At 40.9% G+C, this 25,043-nt stretch overlaps 1 protein-coding gene across 3 annotated transcripts in view; it reads left to right on the top strand.

The window, feature by feature from the left end:
- The window catches only part of epha4b (eph receptor A4b), a 79,077-nt gene that overhangs the window by 1,921 nt on the left and 52,113 nt on the right, over positions 1–25,043 (top strand). For all 3 annotated transcript variants that reach the window (XM_067474590.1, XM_067474591.1, XM_067474592.1), the window contains exons 2-5: positions 11,545–11,609; positions 17,080–17,280; positions 18,809–18,916; positions 20,220–20,571. In XM_067474590.1, coding sequence (XP_067330691.1) covers positions 11,545–11,609; positions 17,080–17,280; positions 18,809–18,916; positions 20,220–20,571 — 726 coding nt within the window. The remainder of the gene's footprint in view (positions 1–11,544; positions 11,610–17,079; positions 17,281–18,808; positions 18,917–20,219; positions 20,572–25,043) is intronic.

The raw sequence follows: 25,043 nt of genomic DNA on the forward strand, positions 1-25,043 counted from the left end.
CTGTCGCTCTGTGCTTTGCTTTTACCTTTCGGCCTGCCAGTTTGCCTGCTGTGACTGCACGCTTAGCTGGGAGATTGCTCTTCTTTGTGCCAGTGTGTGTGCGCGCGCGCGTGTGTGTGTGTGTACCTTGCGTTTATCTGTGAGTGTGCATACCTCCCCCCCCCACGCATCTTGGTAGTCATGTTATTCCAGGAAATCCTCCCTCTGAGTCTGTCTAGTAGCAGAAGCAAGGCTGTCATAAAAAGAGACATACAGCTCTCAGTGCTCAATTAAGAACACAGTCCCTTTGATGGAGCTGATAGTGTTAGCAGCAAAGTAGTGTTAAGATGTCAACAAGCTTAGTTTACTAGCAGAGCTATTGATCTGCTCCAAAATTGTTGGCATTTACAAGAAACACAGTTGTGAGGGTGGACCGGAGGAACACACTGCTTCAGCAAAATTTATAGAATTGCTTGAAATTGCTGCTAACTGCAAATTGCCCGGGGAGCATGATCTAAAGCGGAAATGGGTTTATTCCTAAGTTGTTGTGATGAAGAGCACGCTCTGAAGATCTTCGTCATTAACAGTGAAGGGATGGAAAGCGGTGGAGTGTGTGTGCACCAGCAGATGGAGCCCAACACACCCTGAGTCTAAACCCAGAGGGCATACTGATGTAACAGCTGGGTGGATGCACACAGGTCTCCCCTTGGTTTCTTTTTCTCCTGCTGACCTCATCCCTTCTTTACTCTGTTTCCACTCCAAGGAGAACACTGGAAGAACACACACGTCTTTTCTTCTTTGTTGTGTCTTTGCACCCAGACTTTTTTAGTGCACATTTCTTGTACAGAATCATGCATGGAAAAGGAGCACTCCTTCTATTTTTGAGTCTTCCCTCTGACTCTAAATATACCTCCTTAATTCTAGAAAACACAGATGCATGATTGCAGCCTTAGGCATCCTTCGACTGCAACTGGATGTTGATTAGAGGACTGTATACTAAGGGGCAAATGAATGATTTAACTCTAAACTCTGCTTGAAATCAGAATGCAAATGGGAACACAATTGGATTAATAAGTAGGAACGAGGTGAAAGATTACAAAATATGATACAAGGCTTAACTCTATATTGTAAGTCTGGTGTTTTTATGATGAGGCTTTTAACTGGTCTGGCCTTTGGGTGCTGGGGGAAAATTGCTCTATTGCTTTGTAAGGTTAATATGAGGGTGAGCAGTTAGTGCAGAGGCAAGCATATGTAAAACATGCCCTCTACTTCTACACACCCATCAGATGATTCACACAAGATCCGGACTGTCGTATAATGTTGGGTCAAAGGTCTCCTCTGGTTTAATTGCTTTAATCTATAATGGTTTCTTGTAGTTATCGGCAGTGCCATAGCTTATAAAGTGTGTGTGTGTGTGTGTAAGAGAGAGAGGGAGTGTCTGAGAGATTGCTCTGCCCCCATGTAACAACCATGACCTTGGACAGAAGAGGATATAGATCTCCGCTCTCATCAGAGAGCAGCGAAGAGAGGCAGCAAGTGCCAGCACCCTCCTGTTTTTCTTTCCTACCTCCCTACTCGATCCATCTCTAATCCTCTTCTTTCATATCTGCACGGCCTCCCCCTGGCCTCCACCTCTAACTCCTCAGTTGTTTTCTCTCTTTCTGTCTCCCTTTGGCTCTTTCTCTGACTTGTAGTACCCAAGTAACAACTGGACTAGAGCAGTGCGGTATGTTTTTAGGAATAAGGTGGGGCTTCTAAATCTGCTTAACACGGGCCTATACCTAAGCACACAAAGATGTATGTGCACATGCACACACCCACACTCATCCCACCCTAATGTATGGCTAGGGGGCAGTTTGGTGGTCTTGGTCTAGTGAACAGTGTCACATATTCCTGAGGCTGGCTGATGGATGGGGTTATAAATTCGGCTCAGTGACAGGGAATGGTTCTGCTGCGAGGGCTTCACCTTACGGATTCATTGTGGGTGGGAGTGTGTATGTGGGAGAGAGAAGGACAGAGGGAGAGATTTTATATTAAAAACAAAAAGATAAATCCACAAGAGGGAATCTGTAAGACAGAAGTACAAAGACAAATAACATGTAGTAGCAATCACTTATGTATTTCTTTGCAAAGAGTTACATGGAAATATTGATACTAAACTGACTGTGAAGGTGTAGCCATCCACAGGTGAGCTTAGCTTAACACAAAGAGTGGAGATGAGGAAACAGCTTGCATAGCTCAGTCCATAGGTAACAAAATACACCTGTCAGCACTTTTAAAACTCTGTCTTGCTGGAGTCTTGTATTAATCAGGGAGGTTTCTATTAAACAATTTTATGCACATTTCTACATTGTGCATTAACTTGGCTGAGGGTCAAAAAGGTTCTGCATTGATAAAACATGTTACAAGATGCTTTTTAAATGGTTTAGAGAATTAATCGTGGTGAAAAACAGATCTCTGTACAAAGATTAGGAGGTTGTAATGTTTTTTTTTATCATAACATATTGTTTGTGGTATACAAATTTTCTCATTATTCAGTTCAATGAAACATGCTACACACAGACAGAAAATACATAAACTCTCAAAACAAGCCCAAAAGTTTTTAAAAGAAATAAACACATGAGCTATCAGGACGGTGATTGTGTTTGTGTCTTAACTAAAAAGGAACCTGAGCGGCACATGCAGTGTTTATTAATGGCCAAAGGAAGTCTTACCAGTGTGTGTGGCGTGTGGTGGCTGCTGTGAAATTTGGCTCCCCCCACTCCACCCCCTCATCTGTTGACCCTTTCTGATCGGAATAAGCCCTTAGACTCTGGTCACATCACATGCACACATTCCAGTTTTTCTTATTTTTCTCTCCCTGCCACTCTTTAATCATACACACCGCCCATGTATTCCCTGTTGTAACATTTGATTTGGCCAAAGTGAATTTGGTTGTTTCCTTAGCGCCACACATTTCATCTTTTCTCTTTGTGTAGACTCGTGCCACAGTTGTTAAAGGCTGCACTGTCGTCATATTCGCACACAAGCTGAGGATTTGTAGCAGCTGCAGTTACAGTATGTTTGCTGACCAGCTAAAGCTTTTTTCCCTGTGAATCAACAGCTACGAACCTCAAAGCTTCAATTTAACTGTCAGAACAAAATCATTTTAAATTGTTATCACCTTAGCTTATTAAATGAATTTCAGAAATCTGGTCTTTCGTTGACTCGGTCTGCTCAGAATTAGGTTATGGTGATTTGTAGACCTGTGTTTCTAGACATTTGTCAATGAGATGATATCGGTCGCTATCGATCGGTTCATATTGAACTATGAATTCTTTAGTTGTTTTCCAGACAAATAGAAGAGCAGCAAACAAGACTGAGCTTATACAGATTTCTCTGTTGTTCTGGGGTGTTTTGCTACCGCAGTTCCCTGAGGAATTTTCCTCCTGCTTGTGCTTTTTTAGCTTCAGTGTTTTCAGTGCTAGTTATGCTTGTTCCATCACCCAGTTTACTACTCGATGGTGCAAATTGGTTTTAAGGTTCATTTGAAAGAGGCAGCACGGTCGACAGGCAAGTTGCTACACAGGCAATGCAGGTGTGTGGTGCTGACATTCACTGTGTGTGTGTGTCTTTGTGTGTGTGTGTATGTGTGTGTGTAACAGTAGCAGCCTGTGTAAGCACACATTTATCTGACATGTGATTTCCTATCCATCTCCACTGCTGTGGCTCACTCCTGAGATTTCAGGCCAATTTACCCACATGTGACCAACCACTGTGTGACAGCCGTGTGTGTATAAGTCTTAAGAGGAATGTCTTAAGAACTAACTGAGCACAAAAAAGGTCAAGAAGAAGCCCTAAAAGACAAACACACATTAGTAGGGGAAAATTTATAGAACAACACTTTTGTGTCTCCTGTGTCTTGACAATAACAAGAAGCTTTATCTAACACCTCATTCCCTCTATTCACTCCGCACTAACTATTTTAATTCAGTTCCTTAAATGAATGATGGGATGCGTCACAGTTTGAGTGTGTGTGGAGGCGCATGGTTCTGTGGTTTGTACTGCAAGTCGTCTCTCAAGGTCTCTGGTTTATGTGTGCATACATGTGTGTGAGCATACGTCATTAGGGTTGTGTATGTGCCTTTCTTTGCTCTTTGCCCATGATGAGACGTTGGCATACTGAGGAAAGAAGCTTATTAAAAAAAAAAAACAAGTGTCAGGATCTGACTGGGTGTCACAATTCAACACTGCAAGCGTTCAACCAGCAAGCACAGACAAACCCATACACGCACACACAGACACACACGCACCCACCCACACCCACACCCACACCCACCCACACGCAAAGACACACACACATGCACACACTCTAGAGCCTTTTCAAGCGACAAACTAGGGCAGTGCTCTTGTCATAGTCTGTCAAAATGGCATCTTTTCTGTTCTGCTATTGCTGCCAGTGTGTATGAAATAGCTAATGTTGCTTCTTCCACCATAGGGGGGGGGAGGGGTTTGCACAGTTCATACATACATCTATATTTGTATAAACTTTTCTACTCCGTGTCTCACACCTTCTGTATTTTTGGTTTCCAGGGCTTTTTTCAATAAACCATGTGCTAAACTAAAGCAGCTGCATTAAAAAGAATCTTCTCAACAAGAATGACATTTTATTTCCGCAGTGTGAACATCTTATTGCTGTTATTTTGACTTATTGTTACCTAAAATTAAGCCTGATTTATTTGTGAAAATCCGAGCTTACAATGTAGAAATCCTCAGAGCTTGTGATAAGTGATGTGCTTTCTTGTTTGTCTCATTTAATTTTTCTGCAAAAGTTTTGCTCGAGAAGGCTCCCATGTGTATCTTATACAGAAACGAAATTGCACAAAAACGGTCAACAAACTAGCTAAGACAGATGTCTCTATTTATTGGAGACTCACTGTTTTACAGAATCCTGTGGAACATATGCACAGTTCATGTATGCTAGTATTTTATATCTCTGTATAAATAATTGATGAACATCATCCAGGTTTCTTATTCTGTGTCTTACTCCTCCTCCCACTCTTTGTTATTTTAGTCCCAAATGAGTCACTAGTTGAGGATTTACCCCACTTTAAGCAGCCTAAGTGCTTCTGCACTTATTTTCCTGTTGTATTGTGGCTTCTCCAATATTACTACATCAGACTTTAACGTGTCAGTGTGTAGATCACTTCCAGTGTTAACCACTATATTTATTATCTTCAGACTATGCAACTCCAGTTGATGACAATCCAGGCCACATAAACAGCGACAAAAAGCTCAATATCAGTGCACAAATGCATAAATGTTGTATTCTAAAAACCTGTCCCCAGTGTCCACACTACTTAAATAGAGTAATTATTAAAGCTTTTGAGTGATGAAGATGTTTATCAAACAGGCTGTTAATTATTAAACCAACAATGTCCAAACAATTTCATATTTCAGAATAATTACTTTTAACATTCAACTTTATCAACCTTGTTTTTTATTATATTTAAATATATAGACAAGTGATGTAATAATAATGTTATAATGTTTTTGAGGCTTAAAACACTCAACAAGCATTGGGTTTCATATAATCAGCTTGTACTTTTAGTCCTCCTGTCGCTCACTCATTTTTATTGTTTAGAGGCTACAATTTAATGTCCCACATAACTGATTTTAAAATGTATAAACTTGTCTAACCCGAAGTGGAATTTTATTTATGTTTGTTTAAGTCTGGAGACATCAACATTTCATAGTGGAACCTAATTTCATCCAAAAATAAAAAATCCAATTTAGAAATTAAATTAAAAATAATACAGGAAAAGCAATCCATGAACAAGTTGAAATGAAGTACTTAGTGGCTTGCAAACACTGATAATAACAATATTTTGTATTCCATCCAGCTAAGTGAAAAGGTGTCTTCATTTGTGCTCCTCTTCCTGTGGCATTTATGAAGGTGCTTAACCTAAGTAAAATGCCCAACTTTATGGATTAATAAACAAATGCATTCAATATTTCCTCCATCTATTTAATAGAAGCGGTCAAATAAAAAAAAAAAAAACCTTAGACGGAGAAGAAGTCTTTGTATAACAAAATGATCTCAAGTAAAAGCTGCTGAAGATAAGGACAGGGAAAATATACAGTAACACACAATTCCGTGGCAAAAGCAGGATGAGAGATAGAAGAGAAAATGAGAAGTCAAAGACGGACTGAAAGCCTCTGGTGGTTTGTGGATGAGTGGCAAGAGGACTGATAAAAAGACTGCGATAGAGAAAGTGTAGCAGCCTTGGTAGGATGCCAGTTTGTTCCTAAAGTTCAGAGCTCAACTCTTCCCACTCCTTCATCCTGCTCTCCATCTGCCCATTTGTTGCCCTGACAACCCTCTCGCTCGTTGAACTGCACTCTCAGTGGAGTGGAAGCTCTGTGTGTGTGTCTGCGTGTGGTACTAATACAGGGGTATTGGGTGTGTATCTGTGTATACTCAGAGAGGTATCTCAGTATGGAGCAAGCTCCACAGCTTCATCATGTTATTTAACTGTTGCATGGATGTTATTTCTCAAATTTCCTTTTGGCGCTGTTTTTTATGACCTTTTTAAGATATTTTATTATCCATTTACCTCTGCTTGCTTATTTATTAGTCCTGTTTGTTTATTGTTTAAAGCACATTGAATAAAGTGCTTTTCATTACTGAACTTTTTTTTGTCCTTGCGGTTTATCATGTGAGTTCAGGGTCAGATCATTGTCCACATGTTGATTTGGCACAGTTTTTATGCCGGATGCCCTTCCTGACAAAACCCGCCTTCTAATTCTACCGGGCTTGGACCGGCACTGCACAGCCTTTACCAACTGAGCTACAGCCGTTATTGAACTCATTACGGAACTGCTTTGTGTTTAAAATATACTAGTACTATATATACTACTATACTATACTATACTCTAAATGTAAAAGGTTTTTCATTTAGACTTAAGGCTGTGAAAGGAAAAGCTTGTCTAGTTTTATCCAAAAGCACAAATTCTAAAGCCAATCAGGAGGTTTTTATTCTGCAGCTGTGTTCCTCTGATTCCTGTCTTTGGGCTAAGATAAGCTAACTGACTGATGGAAGCAGCTACTTTACAGCCTGTGGTGTCAATTTGAAAATGTAACTTTTGGATAGAACACAAATAAATGTTCTTGTATGTCAGACATAGAGTGTAAAAACACATCATTGCTTTGTAGCAAGAAGCAAATCTTCTGGGTGTGTTGGGACATAAAAACCCAGCAAAAAGTCAATAAAACAATTAGCCGTATACATGCAGGGTCAGCATGCTGAGTGTAGTATCAGCAAAGCCCCTTCCTGATCTACTAAATCTAATTATGATCTAGTACTTTCTTTCCTGTGAAAAAAAAGGAACCTAACTCAATATGCAGTCACATATTTTACTCTATATTGAGCCTGAGTGGTGGTCCTTTTGTGCAGTCCTTTCTCTTTGTGGTTCTGGCAGCATCTGAAAGTGTGTGTCCATTTTAGTGTGTCAGTGTGTTTAAGAATCCTGGTGTCTTTGTTGGCCAGTCTGGCTGTTGGCAGCACTGTTTGATTCTTGGCAGGTGGATCACAGCTTCTTGCAGCCCAGCTGAAGCAGTGGACACCAACCAGAGAGAGAGAGTGGCAGAGAGACGTAAACAGACAGAAGAGAGAGGGAAGAAAAAGAAGGCAGAGAAAGACACAGACAGACAGACAGACACCCCAGAGGGAGGAAACAGGAATGGAAAGAAAAACACAGAAAACACAGAAGGAGATGGAGAGACAAAGAGACTGAAAATGTTTTGTATGCTCTGTACGTGGTTCAATAGCTACATAGTTGTGGTTTCACCATAGTACTTTTGTAGATGAATTTCTGATCTACAAATTCACACTCGCCGCCCCCTCCTCATGTTTCACTCTCAGAATGTAAACCCCGCAGATTGGTGGTGAAAATCGATACGACAGCATGTCTCTCTGTAACCAAACATCTCTCACAGTAATCAGGTCACATGTGAGTGTGTGTGGATCTGTGCATTTATGTCTGATGATGAACACACGAGAAACATTAAAAAAGAATTGTGTGCATCTAGAGTGAATGTTTTTGTGTGAAAGTTGTATTTTTAGATGGGGAAAGCCCCATGTGTGGGCTTCTTCTTTCCACTATGTACAGAGTTATCAAATTTGGAATGTGCTTCACTAATCAGCTTGAAGATTTTGTGTGTGTGTGTGTGTGAGAGAGAGAGATAGAGACTGGGCATTATATCGAACATGAGTCTGAGAGAGTGATGAGCTTGGTGTTTTTATTTAGGGCCACACACAAAATTTTGCCAGTTAGAGATGCGGCTTTGTGTTTTTTCTGCCTCTCTGTTACAACAGATGTACACGCTACACATGGACACGGAAACACACACCGAGAGCCTATATGCATACTGTCTGTGTCAGCAGACAGGAAGCTATGGCTAATACATAATTGATGAGTCTTAGTTATTGATTACAAGTGATAAGTGGTATTGACAGGAGGTGTGAGAAAACGAGAAAAAGTGTTGATGTAGAAATTTAAGTATATGTGTGTTTTCCCAGTGGGCTGCAGAAGGCCTTTTAAATATGTAAAGGTCTCAGTAACACTAGTGTAGGGCCTAATGAAGGACTCCAGGCACGAATAAGTGTTTAAAAGTTATGGTTGGCCCAAATTCTCATTTACTGTACTTCTAGAGGTGTCTAGTGTAGTTAATAGGTGAGAAATCCCATCGTTGCAAAGTCTGCCTCTAATAAATTTAAAGAGTAGTAGCTGAACTTAATTCTCCTTTTCTAGCCAGAGTTAGAAGAAGATCGATGCCATTCTCGTGTTGTGTGAGTGAAGTATGGAGCTACAGCCTGTTAGCTCACTGTAGTTACTAACCCTATACATATTTCTGCTATTTCTCACAGACCAAAGTAATTGGTGAGTTTTTAAAATCCTTATACCTAACTGTTGGGCTATTCCTTATCCTAATGCTTTACTGAATCCCACTGCTTAAACGTACAGAGTGATGAGGAAAAACTGAGGAGCTCAATGTAAGTTTAAAGAGCAGATACAAACATGGCCAGTGCAGATATTGCAAACATCTGAAGAGTCTAATAATAAAGTTTAGTTGTCAAATTTGAATGAATGATCTGCTTACCTACACCACAGAATCCTCTACAGAACACATCATCATTATCAATAGGTCAATTTCTTTGGGGGAATGAAATTCCAATGACCACAGTAATGCAGTGATGCCTGTGTAGCAGAGTGACCAGGGCATTATGTCTGCTAAAACACATATTTCACACGCTTAAGCAAACAATATAATACAATAAACAAAAAAAAAAAACACTTCTTAAAACCTGGATGAAAAATAATCAGATCAAAAAAGTCAGAAGATGTGTTTTTTTCATGTAAAACTATCGCGGCTGTAGTTTATTATGTGCTGAGTAAAACACGTGAACATGTTTTACAATAAGTGAGTCACACACAGTATCATTGGCATAATTGACTGTATGTGAAACAGACGACTTTACTAACTTCTGCAAACCCTGTTGATAGGTACAGCAGCTTTTATCTAGAAATGTTAGTGTCTGTGTGACTCTCTGTTGGGCTCTGAAATCACATATTATTATACTATTATGTCTTATTTCTGTATGCCACTCAAATGCTTGTGAACTGAGGAAAGTAGTCTAAATGGTCTTTAGTCTCTCTGAATACACACACAGGCTGGAGGCTTTCTCTGACCTTTTGCTGCTCAGCGCCTCCACTGTTTCTGTCTCATCCCTCTCATTTAATCTAGCTCTCATCGGGGCTCTGCTGTGCAGCCTCTTTCTCTGCTTCATTATACCATATGCACTATTTTCTCAGTAGCTGTTTTGTCACACACACTCCGCTGTGTGAGAGCGTGCGTGCCGATATGTGTGCCGGGTACACCCGCATACGCACACACTAATCCAGCATGGCATGTCTCCCTGCTGTCACGGTGTGCTAAACTGAGGAGAACGGCTGGGATTCAGTTAGGCCTGATGAACAGCATGAGTGCGAGAGGAAGAGAAAGGGACAGAAAGATAGAGACAACGGAGGATGGACCAATTTTACAGTCCCTTTGTTATACCTACAGGCAAAATGGATACACAGAGGGGCTTGTAAACACGCAGTTTCAATCTCTTTCAATTAGTGATTCATCTCATTTGCATTTAAGATGGCTGGACTCCATTTTCTTTTTACTTTGGAATATTTCTTTCAGGTCACTGCTGTCACCTTCTAAAAATCAGAGTGACAGTATCTTAGCATGCTGCTTTAAAGTGATGATAAACAGTTTACATTGTGTCAGTGCCTCAAATGTGATCTGGGAGGTTTAAAGATTTAAATATAGAGAGCATAACGCAAAGAGTGTGACAGAGAGAGAAGAAAGAGAAAAGCAGCAGTCCCTGCAGATGGATACTGATTAAATATTGATAGTCAGCAGTGTTGAAGGCTTGATCAGGACCTGAGTGAGCTGGGCCTCAACAAGAACACACCCTAACAAGTGAAACACACACACAAACAGGTGGAGAACCTTCCTTCAGAATCTGAGCAGGTTTTCATTATGCCTCACGCTGGTCAACTTGCCACCTTCCTTTCATCACTTTTCATTCGCACCCTCCTCCTCCCCCTCCCTCAACTTCCTTCTGTCACACAGAAATCACACACAGGAAACAACATGTGCAATTCCAGTCTTAGACATTCATCCTACTTTTGCACTGTGTCCTAGATAACCTTCTCCTCTTAAAGTAATTTTCAGACAAAAAAATTGTATTCAAGTTTTTTCCGCCCCTTTTTCAGGGTTGGAAGATGTTGATAAATTATTTTCAGTTTGGACCGAGCAGTTCGGATCATTATAGCAGCTGGACATTCCTCCTCTAATGTGCATATCAACTGCATGAATTGAATACTAAGTTTAGAGGTTTTCATAAACCTGAAGTATCATATTTTGATACTGTAGGTTTTACATGGCACAAAAACTTGTCAACATTGTAAATCCAAAGCAGCCACTAAATACAGATTGAAGCTAGTCTCTTTTTTCATAAACAACAAAATAACACAAATTTCAAATGTCATTTTTGAAGACGATAGGCTTTGAGAGGTTGACCCAAAAAAAGATGTTTTGGCTCTGGTATCACTTTAATGTCTAAAATATAAATGCATCTGTAAAATATCTGTTTGCTTTGGTACCTCAGCAGTGTTTGAATGATTGATTTAGTATTTCTTTGACTCTTAACAGCGGCGCCACGACTGCTGTAACTTAAAAGTTGAAATTATAGGTTTACCACTGCTCGTGATACTACTGCCGTTGTCCTCCAGCACAACAAAAACACCGTTGTGAAAACCACAAAAACATCTTGAAGTTTATATATGGAAGATTTACAATATCATGTTCTGTGCTGGATGCAAGTCGGGTCGTTTCTCCACATTGGGTATTGGACACATTATTGTGCCTTTAAAGAAATGTGCATAGAGAAATAAGATGCCATATACATTTTCTCTCATTATGAACTGTATTTTAACATATTTGCTATCTCTTTCTCTTTTTTGCAGTGACACTGCTGGATTCCATGTCAGCCTTAGCCGACCTGGGCTGGGAGGCCTACCCTAATGAGGGAGTGAGTATCTGCTGTCAAACACTCGCACAAAAAAGTCAGGTTGTTTTTATGGCAGAGCAGGCGCCAAAATTATAAATCGGATCATAACTAGAAGGCTGTGTGACATGTTTTATTTTCAGAGAACAGGCAGGAACTCAGAGTTAGCAGCAGCAATGGAGTGTGTGTTTTACAGAGCACTGGGTTCTTGAGTGTTCCTTGCTAAATCAGGAGTCTGCAGGGGGAATTTACAAATTATTTCCGCTGTGCTGAAAAGACTGTGGCACAGGACCTTTCAGTTATTATGGGTTGCGATTTTTGGAATGGAGTGAAGGGGTAAATATTCTTATATAAGAGGACATGGAATGTACATGTTAGAGTTGTCTGTGTGTGTGTGTGTGTGTGTGTGTGTGTGTGTGTGTGTGTGTGTGTGTGCATGAGTTGCATAACTAGCCCTTTGCAGGTTTAGGGATTTAGGGAGTCTGGAGTGCAGCCACCATGAATCAGAAAATGACAACAGAGGCGTGAGAGGAGAGGAAGACGGTGAGAGCGTAGAGAGGAAGAACGACGTAGTGAATTCAATAAAGAAATAAGAGTGGGTTCTGTATGTCAGTCTACCACAGGAGCTGTTGAATGGGTGAATTCTGTTCCCCCTTGAGTTACACTTCCTCTCCGCTATTCAGCATCAGTGTGGTAAATTGCAGGATGCCACACACGGTTTCATGGTTGTGCGCAGCAGAGAGGCAGCTGAAGTGAGCAGAGCTAAGCAAGGCTGTTTTCTCAAGCAATCAAGGATATCAAGTTCACTTCATTGAAATGCTCTGATTGTGTGCCCATACTGTGAATGTTTGTGTATGTTTGTTTTTTTCCCACTGACATCTTTATAGAAAAGCAGAATGTGTTCCATCTGTGCTTAATCCAAAAAAAAAAGTTCAATCTAATTTGGAAAACCAGATTACACAAGTTACTTGTATTTAAAATATGGTTCAGTTTGGAGTGATTTAATCATGGCCAGGAAAAGCACATGTGTTGTTCGTTTGCCCTCAAAGAAATGTTGTTGGCTGGGAAGTGAAATGGCTTTTTTGAACTGTCAACACAGTGGGGTTCTGGCACGTCTTCCCTGTGTGTGTACAGAAACCGAGGGGAAACTGGATCTGTGGGTCTCTACACAACTCTGAAATACTCCAAACAGATCATTGATAACAGTTTCAACTGTTACATTGTAAAAACAAATCAATATTTTGGAGTTTCTTCAGCTTGGGGTAAGGCATGCACTTATGAGCGGCTTTATCTGACCAAGGAAATTATGAAATTGGTTAAAGCTGGTCTCTGCTTTCATAGTTGTTCTAATTCTGTCTTGTGGTACATGAAGCCGATATTATTTGTATTGTTTTTTTACAATTAGCTACGAGTTTGTCATTAAAAATTATGTGTGTTTTAAAAAGCTAGAAGAGATACAGGAAAGGAGATTCTGCTTTTTGAGCCATTTTCAATCCTATCATAAAATATATTGTAACATAATTACTGCAGAACACAATACTGTTTAAAGCTTGTGTTTAAAACTCCAGTATTGTACTTTTTCATTTCAAACACAAGGGCTGGCAAAAACAGCAAGCAAGATGAAGCCGGAGGAAAATGTGGTACTGTAGCGTAAACTCTGTTCTAAAAGCTAACGTAAACGTAAATTGGCAGGTCTTTGGTTTCAGAGTTCTACCCGTTCTTTGTGAAACTCTTACACACTGAGCAAGTAACTTCATCCACTGAACATGGGCAGCTGTGGCTCAGAAGGTGGGGCAGTTGTCCACCAACTGTGGGGTTGGCGGTTTGATTCCCGCCTCCTCCAGCGTCCCTGGGCAAGAAACTAACTTCAAGTTGCTCCTGGTGTGTCAGTCAGCATCTTACATGGCAGCTGCTGTTATTATTGTGTGTGTGTGTGTGTGTGTGTGTGTGAAGAAACTGTAAAGTGCTTTGGGTACCAGTAGAGTAGAAAAGTGCTATATAAGAGCAGACCCTTTATTTAACACATTGCTGACTGATCGGAAACAAAGGGGTCCTCCTGGGCTAAACACATTGTTTACATGGGCGTGGTTTGGTCCACTTAAATCACATAGAGCTGCACCAAACCCAAATGTGCATTTTTTTCTCATGGAGAACATAGTCACAGGTTTATATTGTGAAGGACCTAATTAGAGTGTTCCTGTGTTAGGGAGGCTCTTGGCGGTTTTATTTTCATGGTGGTTGTTTTTTTCAACAAAAACAGGTCAACTCAGCAAGCACCCAAATACTCTATTTCTGGTGCTATTTCTTCAACTGATCAGTTTTAAATACTGCAGGTGAAAAACAGCAAGTACTCTATCTCTGTCCTTCTGTACTTAAAAACAGCACTGGTGGATTATTGTTAGACGATCATCTGTGGACTTGTGAAGCAAAACACTTCTACTTGTCATTCCTGCACTGACAGCACATCTAAGCACTTTGCTGTAGATGCATGGATCCAGAGTAAAAAATTAAAGGAACAGTGAGTGGCAATGGTGTGAGAAGGTCTTATGTTTCATATCAGGAGGATTATCTAGCTGACCTTTGACCTTTAAAAAGGGGGTTTGTTCTCAGCAAAAAGGAATTCCCACCATTTGGAGACCAATGTCTACCTGAATTAGTCCAAAGCCACACTTGACCCTCACAGGTCACGCTTAATTCGAGCCGGATGTGCCTGAGACTGAGCGGAGCGACCCACTTCTGTCAGAGGACAGGGGTGTTCGTGGTGAGGGACACAAAACAGATACGTCTTAATGATGTTTGAAAATAGGAGGCCCCCACAGCATTTCGACTCCACAAGGGGCTCCTCTGCCCTCTTTCCCAATCTTCCATCTCTATTTTCCCCTCTCCTCTCGTCCTTTACTCCCCCCCCAGACAAACCCAGCGTCTGTTCAGAGTTTGGAGGCCAATTATGTCCTCAAAGGTGTAGCCATCAGATGATTGCAGAAGGAGGGATATTATGTTAAGCTGGTGAATGGTTGAACTTAAATAGCAGTCCCACGTCTCTGCTTCACTTCAAAGCAATCAAGCAATTGTGTGCTGACTGGCCGAGGTGATTAAGGGTGCAGGGAGGAGGGTCATTCTCAATGTTAATTGGTGTTCAGACTGAACCAACACAGTTTTTGTGTGTGTGTGTTTAGACAAGAAAAGGAACTTAAACTCTTCGGCCTATCCAAACATTTTCCACCTTCTGTTTTTGGTAGATTCCCTCTGAAGCTTCTGGTGTAATGGCAAATATGTAGTTGAGCAGGTTGTTTTCATGCTCATAAACACACCTGCGCTTTGCACTAGGCAGAAGTAACAATGAACAGATTCACCAACTAGGGAAATAAGTCACTCACCAGGAAGTGGCGGTAATCCAGCCACTCTAAACTCAGCCTACAAAGAAATAAACAAAGACATCATAAAGCTCTCTTTATCCCTCAATGACTATTCTCATAAATGCTTTAATCACCGCTCCCCGGGGACTCAGATTTGTGTGTGTGTGCACGCTAAGTTTGTGTGTGTGTGTGTGTGTTTTTGTGTGTGTGTGTCTGTGTGTGAACGTCCTGTGATGTCCAACTGGTCTCAGCTCTGGACAGATGGGTCTATTTAGCTGCCAGACGCACCCATAATTTACGAACATTCATTCCTCTCGTTCCTATTTTCTCGCTCTGTCTCGTGTTTTGTTCTTTTAATTGAAACGAATGTGTTTGATCACAATGACTCATGGTTGTGCGCAAATACAGTAATGTCAAAACTTTGGTCATACAGCCTTTATATTATATGTAATCTTTAAAGTCTTGGCTCTCAGGGACATTTTGTGTCAGGGATGGCAGGAGTTTAAATAATGTTCTGCCTCCTCTCCGTCTTATTGTGTTTTCTCGGTTGAAGGAGAGTTGGGTCAGGATCAAGAGTGAGAGCTGGTTTTGTTCAAGCTCCAATCTATACACAGTAGATGTTTCAGCGGAGGCCGTCGAGATTAAAAGCATCTGAGCGTGCAAGAGAGCTGGAGAGCGTGTTTAAATCCATGTGCAATTGTGTGTTTTTATGTGGATCTGTTTTAATGCTCATGACTTGGAGGTGAAATGCGTCAAGCTTTTGCCGGGTTGTTGGGCCGTCACATCAGATTAACCTCAAGAATCCAACCTTAACTTGGACTTCTCCTTCTCTCTCTCTCTGTCTTCTCTCTTTTTGTTTTTTCTCTTGCCTCTCATTTCATTTTCAATTCTAGTTTCATTTGAATTTCAGGACACGTTAGGGATGACAGGTAGTTACTTCTGTGGGTTGTGGTCTACGTGTGTGTGTGTGCATGCTTCGGCGCGCACAGGTGTGTAAGTATGCACATGTATGTATGTTCTGACATGGTTGGACCACTGTAAAGTCGTAGGTGCTTGTCACTCTGCAGCTAAAGCGTCATTCTTAAGATGGTGACAGGAGCTCAGAACAAAGATGGTGGTCCTCTCATCCCTCACCACAAACCAAGACTCATCCAGTGTGTGAGTGTGTTTGCATGTGTGGGGGTTTTTGGTGTATGTGCATCCAGCCAAACAGAGTTTGCTTCCCCTTGAATGGATCAGATATCTTGAGATACCAAAGCCACATAGTTTATTTTCCTTTTCTTTAAGGAACAGAAATGAGTGTGCGTTTAATGGTATGTGTACATGGGCTCATCTATGTGTGTTTGTGTGTAGATAGAAACGTTTTCCTGCTCATGTGAGAAGTGTTCTCAATTACTGCCTTAGTCAGAAGTGGAAACAGATGGTAGCAGATGACGGGAGACAAAGTAGCTCTGTCCTACCTACTCCTTCTCACTCTCTCTCCCTCATACACACACTTCTACCTCTTAAGCGCTAAATCACGCGTTCACTTTAGAAAAACATGCTCACTCAACACACACGTGCAGCACAGACAAAGACAGTCCTTCAGTCATCTTGACACACATCATCGTTCACATTCAGCCAGACACAGAAACACAACATGCAGGCCTTGTGTTGGTTTGCACCAAACCACAGTTCACTGAACTTGGGCCCAGTTTCCCATAAGCAGTCTTTGGACTGAGATCCCCTTTGTCCATTGAATAGTGATGAAACAAGATGATCTTACAGCTGAGAGGTGCTGCTGGCAAGCTGGCCCTGTGCTGCTGAATGCCATTCTACCTTGGGTGCACATAGACTTGGACTTGGATTTAAAATTGAGGTTTTATTTGAAAGGATTCACTTTTCACCTGAAATGCTTTTCAGCATGTTTCTACCTTCTTCCCTCCCTTAATCCATTTTCTTCCTCTAGCACTTAGTTCCCAAAGCTTGTTGGGGTACAGTAAGGTTGGGTTAGGCATCATTAAACATGACTGGGTGGGATTAGGCTGATGTTAGCATCAGATCAAGGGAAAACATGTACACTGTAGAAAGAATCAAGTAAACTTCTTCTAACATGCCCACTTTGCTTTTCCCTTTCTCTCTCCACTTGTCATCCTCAGTGGGAGGAGATTAGTGTGATGGATGAGAGGAACACCCCGATGAGGACCTACCAGGTGTGCAACGTGATGGAGGCTAACCAAAACAACTGGCTGAGGACGCGCCACATCAGCCGAGAAGGAGCACAGCGTGTTTACATTGAGATCAAGTTCACGCTGAGAGACTGTAACAGCCTGCCTGGGGTCCCTGGTACCTGCAAAGAGGTCTGCATCACTTCATTAATACACACACACACATGCACACACACAGGATGATACACATGCAAGCATATGGGCAGGATGGCGGCAGATAACAAATGTTTTTGGAACTGGTGTGTGTTTAAGCCCTCCTGTTGCATTTGTGCTGCTTGTTTGTACACTCTTCACCAGAAAAGAATTGAATTTTGACTTTAGCTCTGCAGGAAGCTGTCTGCTCTCTGAATTCCCTATGAACTGAAGCAAGTATAAAGACACAACTTTTTTTTTGTTCTTTCTTTTTTTTTTTTGGAGATCAATTTCACAGGATTAATATCACACACGTTGGAGGCAGAAATTGTTTGCAGTCTGGGGTTTGTCTCAGATAAATCACTTCAAAGCAATACAAAATTCTAGCTGTGCTTTCAGCCTGGGATAAAACTAGAATTTATTCAGTATTTTATCTTACTTCTTAAATGTGTAATTTAGCAAAAATGTGTTGTTTTTGTCATGAAGATGGTAGATTTATTAAGAACAAATTAAGATGTTCACACATTTGAATACATTTGTAAGTTCAACTTTGTTGAGCATCCTTAGATAATCACTTAAACAAGCAAATTATCTTTAAAGGCACATCTCTGTGCTTTCAATTACAGCTGCCTGGCCTTGTTTTATTTGAAGATGTTATGTGGTATTTCCAGGTAAAAGTAAAGAATTAAAGATGGTGAGCTTAAAAGCGAATCGGGATCAATAGAAATGATATGGTTTGCTTTTAGATGAGGTAGAACAATAGTTCATTTATTATTTCTGAAGAGCATGCATCCAGTTTATATGAGGGCTTATCAAATAAACATTTATCAAAAAAACATAAACAGGAACAGGGATGGATTCTTGTACAGTATTCTGCTGTTTACATATTAACATTTATTTTAATGTAACGTCTGACAATTTGGTCGTTTTTGTTTGTACTATAATTATTTTGTATTTAATCAGTGTTTAATTTGAAATATTAAACTAAATGACCTTGCGGAGCAGCACATGGGTATTTTAAGTATTTTTTTATTGCTTTATTTTTCAGTCTTTTCCAGATACACACACGCACACATTTGATGGATGATGGATAAATAGAAAAAACATAAGAGAATAGCAGTTTGAAACAGAAAATGCTCTGGAGGGTTCTTTTGGGTTTGCTCGTATATTTTAACTTCTGATATATTTTTTTACTGTCCCCCATTCTCTCATATCAGCCATATCACCACTCCTCGGTATTCATTTCTCCTGCTTTGTGTGACCCTCGCACACTTCTTACTCTCATTACATCTCCAGAATGGGTAGTAGAGATAATATGAGACAGTATAGAGCTGCACTTCCATGAAACTGCAGTGTTGCTGACTAGCCATCGAGACAGATTGACTGAGATTTGAGGAGAAGTACAGAGAGTAGCAAAAGCACTATGGGAGTCTGGATAAAATTCTTATTTTTTTGTCTAGGTTTACTGTGTTTGTCCATTAGCTGAGATTTCACTTTGTGAGGTGACCAAGCTGTGCTTGTTTTGCAGACATTCAACATGTACTACTATGAGTCCAACAACGCCAACCTGTGGTTCATCAAAGAAAGTCAGTATGTGAAGATCGATACTATTGCTGCAGATGAGAGCTTCACTCAGGTATGGAAAACACATTTATACTCAAACACTCATATACCAGAGATCCACATACATGTGCTGTATATATAATATGTGAATACACAGAGGTAAACAACTGCATCTCTATGTTTTCTCTACTGATTTTATATTGATTTTGTATGTGCCCGTACAATCCTTTCAATAAAGAGTTTTATTCCAAAACTACAATCCCAATTCCAAAATGGTTGGGAATATGTGAAAAAATAAATAAATAAATAAATAAATAAATAATATATATATATATATATATATATATATATATATATATATATATATATATATATATATATATATATATATATATATATATATGAAATTCTTTTTGGAAACCATGGACGTCGTGTCCTATGGACTAAAGAGGAGAGAGACCATGCAGCTTGTTAAGTTCAAAAGCCTGCATCTCTGATGGTATGTGGGTGAATTTGTGCTTATGGCTTGAGCAGCTTACACATCTGGAAAGGCTCCATCAATGCAAAAAATTACATAGAGGTTATAGAGCAACAATCCAGACAACGTCTCTTTCAGGGAAGACCTTGCGTATTTCAGCAAGACAATGTTAAACCACATACTGCATCCATCACAACAGCATGGCTTCACAGGAGAAGAGTCCGGGTGCTGAACTGGCCCGTCTGCAGTCCAGACCTTTCATCAGTAGAAAACATTTGTGTCATCATAAAACCAAAAATCTGGCAACAAAGGCAAAGGACTGTTGAACAGCTAGATTCTGCAACAAACAAGAACATTCCTCTCCCAAAACTCCCGCTACTGGTCTCCTCACTTCCCAGATGTTTACAGACAAGGGGATGCTACACAATGGCTAACATTGCCGTTTTTTGAGATGTGTTGCTGCCGTCAAATTCAAACTGAGCTAATATTTTCCATGAAATGATAAAAAGTCTCAGTTTCAACATCTGATATGTTGTTAATGTTCTAAAGTGAATAAAATAGGGATTGATCATTTCATTCTGTTTTTAATTGTGTTTTAAACATCGTCCAAACTTTTGAGGTTATATATTTCCAATTGGTTCCTACCCTTAGAAAATAAAAAATGAGTTTGAAAGCAGGTTATATTTAAACTCACTTATCTTATTTCATTTGCTTGCAAAATTGTCAGCGTTTTGAGGACAATTATTTCTGTATTGAAAAGGGGGTTGCTGACTTTCAAGCAGCAGCCAAACTTCAAAATAGAATAATGACTTTCTGGATGGGTGGAAAAGCTTCTTAAAGATTCTCAAAGCTTCCATTCAAAAGAACTGACATGTGTAAAAATGTATTTTATCTGCAGGTGGATGTTGGTGACCGTGTCATGAAGCTGAACACAGAGGTGCGTGACATCAGCAATCTAAGTAAAAAGGGTTTCTACCTGGCCTTCCAGGATCTGGGTGCCTGCATTGCTCTGGTCTCAGTCAGGGTGTTTTACAAGAAGTGTCCGCTCACTGTGCTCAACCTAGCCCAGTTCCCCGACACAATAACAGGAGGAGACACGGCACTGGTGGAAGTCCATGGTGTATGTGTGAACGCCTCAGAGGAGTTTGAGCCTCCCAAAATGTACTGCAGTGCAGACGGAGGCTGGCTGGTTCCCATTGGGAGATGTGTGTGCAAACCAGGGTTCGAGGAAAATAAGGACGTCTGCCAACGTAAGTCTGGTGGGTTTCTGGGGAATGTGTGTGTATGTGAGAGAGCAAGAGTCAGACATAGAGAGACAAAGTACAAATTAAGGGAGGAATATGCTAATATGTATATTAGAGAGTGAGTAAACATTACACCTCAGTGTATGTTTTATAGTGTGTATCAGTGCATTCAAGGTCACAGATAAAAAAAACCAAAAGACAGTCATAACTATTCTGCTCTCTACAATGGAAATATGTGATATGTGATGCTGTGTTTATCAGTGCATGCCTGTGTGTCTTGCTGGAGTGTGTGTAAAGAGACACTTCAGCACTCTATGAATTTTGCTGTGAAACTGAGGATGGAATAACAATGACTCTGCGTATTTCAGTTACTGATGCACTTTCTGTGTGTGTGTGTGTGTGTGTGTGTGTGTGTGTGTGTTTGTCATCACTCCAAGTGACTTTTATATAGCTCCCAACACTGTGAGGACAGTTCTTGCAGAGGAAAGAGTAGGAGCTGCTTTGAGGCATCTACTCAATTTTTTGGAGTGTGTGTGTGTATGTCAGAGCTGAATATCTCATTTTCCCTGCTGAGTACAGGAGAGCTGTATGAGAAAGGGCCCATTGATGTGTGTTTGTGTTGTAGGAGAAGAGGAAAAGGTATGCCTTAGGAAGCAGATTATTGAGTCATAAAACTCCACAGATGGTGTGTGCAGCCTGCGTGTGTATACTGTGTGTGCATGCATTTGAGTGAGCAAGCTGTATTAGACTCACGCCGTCACCTGTCCCCACAGGCTCACTTCCTCCCCGAAAAGAAAATGGAACCATAGATATTCATCACTGCAAACTTGGAATCGTGCACATAATGCAATTTCAGTTGTTTTGGAGAAGCAGCAGCCACGGGGCGCAGCAAACTTGGCAGCTGGGCCTTAGAGACAAGTGAATAAGAACAAGCTGTACTCTGCAGTTTGTAGACTCATAATGTGCACAGATTGTGGCAGAAGTCTGGCTGCATCTCCATCATGAAACACTGACTGATGAGCTACATGGCTGTTTTGCAAAACAGCACATGGAATTATTTGACAGGTGACTTCATAAGTGTGTAGGTCTATGTTTAAACTTTAGTCAAAGTCAGTCTCTTGCAATAAAGCAGTTGACCTTAGTGATCTACACGACCTCATCAGCTTCTTCCCTGAGTCTTATCACTCCGGAGAGAATAAATAGAGCAACGTAAGCCGTTTAACAAGCTAACTTTAACTCAATAACAGCAGGCTTTTGTGTGTATGTGCAAGCGTACCACAGTCGCGCGTAGAAGTAATGATGTAGTCTTATTGACAGTCTGAGGTCAGAGGGCAGTAAATATATGTGTCCCCTGTCGGATACTGTAAGTTATGGTCACTAAAGATGTGGTGTGCAAGGAAATCAGGTGTCCGAGGTCTGTAACGCAGCAGGGAATGCCCTCTTTGTGTTTCTAGTGTTGCCATTATTCTGGAAACAATCGAAAAACATTTTCAATAGATTTTAATTCCTTAGTGATGAATGGAAGCGTCTCTGCTTCAGGGTTGTCTGCACCACCTACTCACTATTAGGAAAAACATTTTTTGTTGGGAAGGATTTGCATAGCAATGACATTTTCTCCTCATACAGTAGGGGAATGTGCTGTCCCACGTATGTCAGCCAAACATATCTCATTTTTTATGGTGCCTGTGAAATAATGCCAAATTCATACCCTAGAAACCAGTTTTCTTTGTTAGAATTACTTCTGGGCCTGTGCTTTTTCGCCTACGCATGCCTGTATGTTGATACTGTTCCCTTCCCTTGTCAAAATTTCACTTAGCCAACTAATATAACTGCATCTGTAATCTGCCTGCTTTTAACAAAGACATGAGAGGACACAGAGAAGTACAACAACAACCCAGCACGTTGTGCTTTAATGTGTCCCTGAGAGAACAAGAGCCAGGCTTTTAAAGAGCGCTCTCAGCGCTCGGCGTCAGCTCCAAACAAAAGGTTCCTGCCCTGACACAGTCTGAGGGTCTTCCATAGGGAAAACACACTCTGCTAATGCATTTAAATCACCCTCTCTCGTTTGCAGTCACACAGAGATGAAGGGGTGAGGTAAGCGAGAGAGCGAGGGAAGGGTCTGGAGAGCCTTTTTGTAATTATTAGCACAGTGCAGGTGAACAAGCCTTTTAGTGGACACCTTGAATTCTCTGTCTCTTGTTCTTTTTGTGTGTGCGTCATTCTTTTCAGCATTTAGCTGCTCTGGCACTCTGTGTTTTCTGAGGTCCTGTGTGAATCTCCTCACAGTGTTTTGGCCTCTCTTGCCTCCTCCTTTTGTCTCCATGTCACCCTTCTTTTGACTCTCCTATTCTCTCTCTCTGTCTGTCTCTCTCTGTCCCTGTCTCTCTCTCTCGGTGTGAGGCACTAATGGAATCATTACTAGCCTCTCTGCGTTAGACAAACACCAGACACCTCCAATTACAGCTTTTTTCCCTCAGTCTCTGGCTCTCTCCCCTCCTTTTTGCTATTTTCTAACCTTGCCGTGGTGTCTGCTTCTATAATGGGACTGTTCTCCACCTCTTTCCCTCTACAAGCCCCCCATTTTGCTCCTCACCCATCTCTTCTGATGTTGTCTTCGTTTTTCACCTCACAATTTTTCTTTCTGTCTCCCTCCTCCTCCTCGTAGCCTTCGCCTGCTCTGTCTGCTCTCGTTAAACATTTATAGATCACAAGTTCATCTTTCTCTCTTTCTATTTTCCCATCCCAAGTTTGCTTCTTTTTCCCTAAAGTGAGACACGAAGTATGTGTTTAGGTGTTGGACGTTGTCATTTTTATGAAAAAAGCCGTTGCTGCTTATACACACAGAAAGCCAATTTTTCTTCCAGTACTAATCAGAGAAAATAGCAATAGTCTGCGTGAAAGGATGAAGAAGGATTTGCGGGAAATGTGATTTAAATTTTGAGTGTACTGCTACAGTCTGTTGTTACAGAAGCTACCAGTCATCTTGACAATGTAGTAATATAGCAATTTTCCTGTTGTATGAAAAATTCAAAACTATTTCAATGTCTGAGTTTAACAGTATGAAATAATTTATGGGGGCTTTATTTAACTAATTCTGTAATTTCCAAAGACATTTCGGGAAAGAAACCATAATTTCCTACTAAGTAGCGATACTGTAGACAATGGTACATTCTCAGTTGATGCCTTTTCATTGAATATATTGACCATAAAAAAAATATAGCCAGCTTTTAACACAGTTGTTTTACTTCTTTTACTTGTGCTTTTGTGTTATTTTATGTAGCTTCAGGATTTTTGTTTACTGAGGCTTACGCTATTCGTGCTGCCTCCCTGTTGGCCCTGGCTCTGCCACTCAGTCACATAAAATCACACTCATCTGCCTTGTCACCACTGGAGTTGCATAATCTCTGTCTCTGTCTTTCTCTCATTCAAACACATACTCCCTCGCTGGCTCTTTCACATACATTTACACACTCTTGTCACTTCTCCTCCATCAAACTCTGCCCTATGCAGAGGCCAGTGTCTGTGCAGTCAAACCTCCCCTGCTTTGTTTGCTTTGCTTGCTTTCTTTTCTCTCTGTGCCTTTCTCTAATATGCATTCTGTTTCTGTTCTCCCGCACTGCCACTGTTTTCTCTACCGCTTCCATTCCCACCTCGTACTGCCTTGCCCTCTCCTGCTGTCTGCCTGTCTCACAGCTGGTAGAAAATGTAGTGAATTCTCCTCTCAAACCCTCCTGTTTTAAGCCCTAGGGGAAAATGCTGAAGGGCAGAAGTGTGTGTGTGTGTGTGTGTGTGTGTGTGTGTGTGTGTTCTGTCCTTTTTCTGTGTGCCTGACAGCACCAATTACTGCCTCAGATGGCAAAGAGATGGAGGAGACAGAGTGGAGAAGGACAGACACCTGTCACCTCAACACAAGTTCTCTTGCTCTTTTCACTTCTCTACCTTTCTCAGCAGGCAAAAGTAATCTAGGTTAGCTATGACACATCTGTCTGTCCATCAGAAATACCTGATGGTCTCCTTACTTGCTTCTCGTTTGTCCGTTTAAGTAAAAACTTAATTTAACAGAGGAACTTTTTTAGAGTTACACCACCATCCTCATGGTGATTCCACTTGGCTCGCCTGCTGTTCTTTTCACTTCTGAATTTGGGCTGAAACCAAAGTGTGAATCACTGAGGAACAAGTCCAATGTGGTGTGTTAGGTTGTGTAAATGTGTTAATTTGAAATGCTTTGGCTACAGACACAATGGGTGAAATAATAACAAAAAAATAATATTTGATTATTGGTCTGTTTATAGTTAAGAAAGCTATTTCTTGTCTAGGCAATGCACCTCTTCCGTTCATCCCAGTGAGGTTGCCAGGTTTAGTACGATTGGGCCTGTGCAGAGATTAAAGCTAACTGTATCTGGCAATTTCCAGCAAGGGACAGTGCACAGAAAACAGGGTGGGTGGATACACTGTTGTCTGCCATAAATACTTCCATT

Source organism: Channa argus, chromosome 14, assembly GCF_033026475.1.
Source record: "Channa argus isolate prfri chromosome 14, Channa argus male v1.0, whole genome shotgun sequence".
NCBI classification, from domain to species: domain Eukaryota; kingdom Metazoa; phylum Chordata; class Actinopteri; order Anabantiformes; family Channidae; genus Channa; species Channa argus.